We start from the raw sequence: 7,230 nt of genomic DNA on the forward strand, positions 1-7,230 counted from the left end.
CTTTGAATTGTGATACTGGAGGAAAATATTGAACATCCCACAGACTGCCAAAAGAACAAATCTCTCCTGGCTGATCCTTAAAGGCAGACAGACATGGTGATACTTTGTTTCACATACTTTGGACATAATCGTTAAGTCTAAAAAGACTCTGATCCTGCTTAGAAATATGCAGGGTTAGAGAAAAAGAAATCTTCAAGGAGATGAACTGACAGTGACTCAACAATGGCCTTGAGTCTAAGAAGATGGTCAGGATGGTGCAGGATTGGGTGAGGTTCAGATTTGTTCACAGGGTCACTATGGACTCATAGCTTAAAAACAAGTAACAACAGTGTATCGAAAGGCTTTGAAAAGTTCAGTATTATAGAATATGGGATGAAAGGAATATTGCCCTATGGTAAATAAGTAAAAGCATTTAAAAGGTGTTTGCCCCAGACAAAACAGTATTTCCGGTATTGGAAAAGTTCCATTCTGTTGAGTTATTCTATCATTATTACACCTTAGTGATTTATAGACCATAATTACATTTTTAAAGTAAACTCAGAAGAATGTAACAAGTTAAATTTTATAAACTCTTAAACATAATGTTCACTCTTAGTGTAGCTCCAGAAATACCTGCTGATTCTCTTAGCCTTTTCTGTCTAAACTGTTTACAACCGCTTTAAAGGAATAATAAGGTATTGGTTAGACTGTTAAAGGTTAAAGACTCAAAGACCTGAAACTTTCCATGCTCATTTTGAGACTTGGTCAAGCCGTGTAATGTTAGGCAGTGATTTAAGGATGAAAGAAGATTCAATGCCTCTAAACTGTGGTGCTGTGTAAGAGTATTAAGTACCTTACAGACTGCCAAAAGAACAAGTCTGTCTTGGAGGAAGTGTAACCAGGGTGCTTCTTAAACTCAAGGTTTATAAGCTCATAAGAGACAACTGGGATCAAGCTTATACAGTGTAGTCTATGATATAAAGAGACTGCCAAATACAGCCAGAAGTGCTAAATCTGGAGAGGATAAAATTGATAAATGGGACCTTCTAAAGATTAAATCCCTCTGTTCTCATCAAAAACATTTTCTAACAGTGAAAACATACTGACTGGGGAAAAAGCATTTGACAATACTATTTCAGACAAGAGTCTGATATCAGAAGTTTAAAGAATCCTACAGGGCCTCCACAAGAAAAAGATTGAGAACACAAATACAAAATGGGAAAAAGACATGGAAAGAATTTTCAGAGGAAGATACTTGAATGGCCAACAGACACATGAAGAATTGCTCAAAATCACTGGCAATAAATAAGAGATGTAAATCAAAACCACAATGAAATACCATCACCAGTAGCAGTAGCAAAAGTTTAACAGGACAGCAAGTAATAAATGTTGGAAAGGATGTGGTGGGATAGGAACTCTTATACACTGTTGGTAGGATCGTAAAATGGAAGGCAGTTGGGTGCTTCCTCAAAAAGCTGAACATAGAAATTCCCTATGACCCAGCTATTCTACTGCTTTGAATATATCCTGAGAGAAGGAGAACTGAGGCCCAAACAGATCTGTACACCAATGTTCAAAGCAGCGCATCATTGCAAGACCATGGAAACAGCCCAAATGGCCAACCACAATCAAATGGATTGAGAAATTATGGTTGGAACTACACAGCACGCAGGAGCAAAGATTTTGTAAATTACTACCTACCTTGGGAGTGACTGGAGAGCATTATGCGGAGTGAACTCACTCAGTCTCTTAAGGACAAATACCTGTATAAGACCACTATTGTATAAGAGTATGAGGATCCAAGGGGAGAGGGTGAGAATGGGGGAGGATGAGTGAGCATTAATCATAGGGTCACACACTTTGATGCGTGAAAGGGCTTGTGAACAAACTGGAAATATCTGGTGTGAAAAACAATGTATATGGACTTTGTCGGTAAACCAGTATTTTTTTTAAAGTCAAGGTTGGTCAAACTTCTTTGTCGGTAAACCAGTATTTTTTTTTTAACGTCAAGGTTGGTCAAACTTCATCTCATACTTCCAGCATGTTGTCAAAAGCCCAGTCCCTGGAGAAGGACATGTAAAGTGTTGAAAAAAGATAAGAAGACCCTCAACAAAATGGACTGACACAGTAATTCTAACAATGGACTTGTGAATATCAGCAATCACGAGGATGGCACAGGGTAGAAAGTTCAAATCTATTCGTGGGGTCATTATGAACTGTAGTGGGCTTACAGTTCCACTATATCTATGGTACCTAGCTACATAGCTAAAACTGATCAGGGCATTTCCCCCCCTTACCTTCACTTTCCCTTGAGAGCAGTGGTCTAAGAGAATGAGACAGTCTGTGGCTTCTTGTAACAAGGCAGTCTTCACCAGCTCAGGTGTAAGGCTTGGATCCCTTGCTACATCACATATCAGTTTCAGGAGGGCCTTTAATAAAACCACAAGTCTACAAGAAACCCTGGAATCAAGAAGAAAACCTACATAAATTGTCTAAATCAGGAAAACTGGAAGGGACTTCCTATCAAAATTTGAATTCAAGTCCGCTAGTTATGTGATTTAGAGACTACACAAGCGGAGGCAAAACCAGAGACCTAACCCCTTAGTCTCAGCTCCTGACTTATTATAGTATGCAGCCGTATACATATGCTTAAGTGTTACAGCCAGACGCTTATGTTTTGACTATAACATACACACACACACACACACACACACACACACACACCCAGCATATTCATTTTCTAATCTTCCTGTATTTGTTCACCTATCCTTTTCACTTGGAATTTTGTTCTTACAACCTGGCATTGAAATAATCTAATTCAACCTCATTTGTCCATCTACTCACTCTAGGAAGCACTAGTGGTCTAGTGGTAAGGAGCTGGGCTGCCAAGCCAAGGACATGGTTCGAATCCACCTGCTGCTCTAAGGGTGTGCAGTCTCCTCTCAGTGACTGCAGCCACTGAAAACCTGCTGGAGAGCTTGACACCAGTAGGCATCCGACTCAACAGCACATAGCTCATTTTGGTCTACTCATTCTTCAAATATTGGTACTTACCAAGTACTCTGTAATTTAAGGGACTAACTGACGGGACCTTCCATCCTCATAGAGTTTATAATTTATTAGTGGAGAAAGATAGTTAGTATTCAATATATTTACAGGTAAGTGATATACAGGTACATTGGCTTTATAAGGGAAAGTTTCTGTAGATTCCTTCTAAATGCACTAGAAAGAAAGAGGTTGTCCAGAGTAGATTACTCATGTTTTGGGGATATTCTATCATCCATTGCTGTCAAGTTGAAAGTGATTCAGCTGTCCTCCAGCAGGTTTTCGGAGACTGTAAATCTCATGGGAAAGGGAGAGAGAGCTCATTTTTTTCCCAAGTAACAGCTACTGGATTTGATCTAGCTGCCTTTGGGTTGGCAGTGCAACTCCTTAGCCACTAGGCCACCAGAAAGGGAAGAAAAGGAATCGTTCTCTGTTCTCTAACTGAATTAAAACTAAGTTTTACATTATCCAAGAAAGCTTTTTGCTGACATTAACAGTTTGGGTTCAAGTTTACTATTCCTGACACCTAATTTCACCCAGGGTTGGGATGCTTTCCATGCATTATGTCCTGAATTCTCCACTACTACTCTGCAGGTTTTAAATGATAGCCTATGAAGTATTCCATCCTCAATTAAGAACTTTCATTAGGATAAACAAGTTATGCATTTGGAGCACTTTTAACTGGCTTTAACATTCTAATGCATTCTAATTTTAGAGAAATGTCTTAACTCTTAGGGTTTCCTAATCACTGAACTTTTTCCTCCAGTGAAACATCAGAAGAGTACTTAGATGAAAGAGGATAGTCTTCAGGATCTGGAACTTACACCCAGTGAAAGGATAACAAAATCAGCACCTGAACTAACTATAGAGTTACTTTTTCAACACCATTGCTTCAGTTCAAAATTCTATCTGCCTGTGTGAGGAAGAGAGCTATTAAAATACTTGTTAATGTTATGTGCTGTCTAGTCAGAAATGACTCATAGCTGACCCTCCAGTGGGTTTTCAGAGGCTGTAAATCACACAGGAAGAGACTGTCCCTGTTTGGCTCATGAAGGAGCTGCTGGATTTTAATCACTTGCCTTTGGGTTGGCAGCACAACTCCGTACCACTAAGCCACCTGAAGTCCCTATTCAAATATACTGAATGCCCTTAATTCTTTGTATAATATCTATCTGGGTACTACTGCAAAGAAAAGCAGTTAAGTGTTGGCCTTTTTATTAGCACACCTGTTTACTCGGCTGCTATACCTGGGCCAAGTATGCTGAATAAGAAGTTTTAGGGTCTCCAGTGTCTTCATTCTAGCCTCTTCCTCTGGTCCATCATAAACCTCTAGATAACCAATGATGACTCGCTCCAGCCTCTTCATGTGCCGGACAGTCAGTATCCCCAACCTAAAAGTGAAAGAGAAAAGGTAATGCCAGAAGAGTTGAAGTAGGGTAGGGTGTTCAGAGCAGCAGCCAGGGCCTCACCTCTTCACAAAAGCAGGTAGATGTCTTGCATATGTCCTGCGTAAGGGAAGACGGTGCTCTGGCTCCATGTGGGTCAGGATTAGTTGCAAGACTTCATCACAGTGTGTAGTGGGTCGAGCTGCCTCTCCCTTCCATTGCAAAGCTTTCTCCAAGATGGGGAATAAATCTAGTAGACACAGGAGCACAGCCTGGGAGAAATTGAAGGGAAAGAACTGTGAACAGTTTATCCATTTTGCATTTATCACCTTATTTTCCCAAGAACTTCATTAATCTATTATCCTTCAGGGGATATGTCAGGATTGTCGAAGATAGTAAACAATACATTATTAAATGCGCATTTTTATACTATTAAGAAATTATTTATACAAGTCTTAAACTATTTTTATAAATAATTTAAAAATAATAAAATATTTTATAGTAGACTATTATTTACACTATTGTATTTATCTCCATATAGAACCCTCAAATTACTTAATATTTTCCCTTGGTTCTATTCTTTACTAATTTATAAAATGGGAAAACATGACATGCTGTTGTTAGGTGCCATCTAGTAGAACAGGACTCACAGTGAACTCTGTCCTGTCGTCTGGCACGCTTGAGCCCACTGCTACAGTCACTATGTCAATCCATCTCTTCAGGGTTCTTCCTCTCTTTCACTGACTCTCCACCTTTCCAAGCATGATGCCCCTTTCCAAGGAATAGCTTCTGCTAGCAACATGCCTAAATTATGTGAGATGAAGCTTCACCATCCTTGCCTCCAGCAAGGATTCTGGCTGCATTTTCTCCAGGACATATTTATTCTTTTGGCAGTCCATATTCAGTGCTCTTCTTCAACACCACAGTTCAAGGGCATCAATTATTCTTCTGTCATTTGTTTCTCTGTCCAGATCTCAGATTAGCAAGTGACAGAAAAGAACCTGGGCTGAATCAGGTGCACCTTAAGTCTTCAAACTGACCTCATTGCTCCTCAGTAATGTCAAGCAGTCCCTGACCACAGACTTGCCCAAAGCAATATGTGGCCACAGGTTAAGAAACTGCACTCCCAATCCAAAGGCAATCAGTTTAAACCCACCAGATGCTCTGCAAGAGAAAGATGGGCAATCTCCTTCCATGGAATTTATAGCCTCAGAAAAGCCACTGGAGGAGTTCTGACTTGACAGCACATAACAAAAGCAAGGTGTTAAAAAAACCTAAGAGGTCACTTTGAAGACTAAAGTATGCCTGACCCAAGTCATGGTATTTTGCCTCATATGAATGTGAAAGTAGACAAAAAAGAGGATCAAAGAACAGATGCACTTGAATTATGCTGCTCATGAAGAGTACTGAATATACAAACATGGAATGCCAAATGAGTAAACAAATCTGTCCTGGAAGAAATACAGCCGGATTGGTCCTTGGAGGCATGCATGGTGAGACTGTCTTACATACTGTGAGCATGTCATCAGTACTGGCCCATTCCTGCAGAAGGTTATCATGCTTGATAAAGTCAAGGGTCAGTTAAAAAAGGACACCCTGAAAGAGACAGAATGACACAGTGGTTGCAATAGCCAACTCAAACATAGTGAAGACTGGGCAGTATTTTGTTCTTTTGTTCATAGGGTCACTACGACTCAGAGCTGACTGGACAGTACCTAATGAAGTTTAGTGATATTTATATGTGCTTACAATAAATTATTCCTAAACAGACTATAAGATGGCCCTAATTTGTATCACATTTGACCACTTTATCTGTAGTTTGTGTTTAAGCTTTCCTGGGGTATTTGGTTTTATATTTCTATTCCACCAATCTTCTTTGTTATTAGTACCTGAATTGTGAGTACTGAAAATATTTTTTAAAAGGATGGTGGTAGGTGATAAAATTCATTTCCAGAGGCTATTTATTGTGGGAGCACACCTTTATTACATTTTGTTCACATGAGAGGACTACCCTTCTAAGCAAATACTCAAAACATTATAAGCTTTCTGCTTCACTGAGATGTGATAGAATCATCTGGGACACAGTTCCAGAGAGAAGTCTGCTGGAGAGGCTGATGTGCACTTCAATACCTAGGAGGGTGCTGGTGCACCTATGACTGGACCCTAGTATACTGAAATGTTCTTGAATTCAGGTGTGAAAGGAACAGCAGACTTCCAGAGACTCCAAATAAGAACGAAGCAAGAAGCAGTTCATTTGCACATCTTTTTGGACATGGAATATAAAGTTGTCATTGATTAGCAGCAACTGCTAGAAAAAGGATTTTGGAGTTTGGTGCAAACTGTATCTAAGAGAAATGGAATTTCTCTGGATGAACTGTTTAGATGGGCTTCGTAGAAAGGGAAGGGAAAGTTTCTGTTTAACATTATGAAATAAGCCACACATTTAAATTTGTGTTTAAATTCTCCAGAATCAGACTAGAAAATCTGGTTTTTATTTCAGGTGATTACTTTGTTTTCTCAGACAGTATTATCTAGTGTAAAGATGCCATGTTTTTATCCAGCTCCATTCTTTAAAATTTCTCTCTCATTTAATAAATAATCAACGTTTTGTTCTCTACCTGTGATGAAATTTCTGGTGTAAAACTCTTAGTCTAAAGGTTCTCACAGAATAAAATAAAATTGATCTGAACTAATTAGTTGCCAAATCAAGGAAAGTTTTCAGGCCTCTGGACCAGTGTGGTTTAGTAGGAGAAAGTAATTTTAAGTATGTGCCATCAACCAGAGCCAAAGAAGAAGAAATAGATGATTTCTACCAACTTTT

General features: G+C 39.2%; 1 protein-coding gene across 1 annotated transcript in view; it reads right to left on the reverse strand.

Moving 5' to 3' along the window:
- Positions 1 to 7,230, reverse strand: part of TTI2 (TELO2 interacting protein 2) — a 28,536-nt gene that overhangs the window by 8,164 nt on the left and 13,142 nt on the right. Inside the window, exons 4-6 of the mRNA XM_006901574.1 lie at positions 4,494 to 4,681; positions 4,272 to 4,415; positions 2,277 to 2,439 (exon numbers count right to left, since the gene is read on the reverse strand). Of these exons, the coding sequence (XP_006901636.1) occupies positions 2,277 to 2,439; positions 4,272 to 4,415; positions 4,494 to 4,681 (495 nt within the window). The remainder of the gene's footprint in view (positions 1 to 2,276; positions 2,440 to 4,271; positions 4,416 to 4,493; positions 4,682 to 7,230) is intronic.

Source organism: Elephantulus edwardii, unplaced genomic scaffold, assembly GCF_000299155.1.
Source record: "Elephantulus edwardii isolate Elephantulus edwardi_28Jun2011 unplaced genomic scaffold, EleEdw1.0 scaffold00334, whole genome shotgun sequence".
In the NCBI taxonomy this organism is placed as follows: domain Eukaryota; kingdom Metazoa; phylum Chordata; class Mammalia; order Macroscelidea; family Macroscelididae; genus Elephantulus; species Elephantulus edwardii.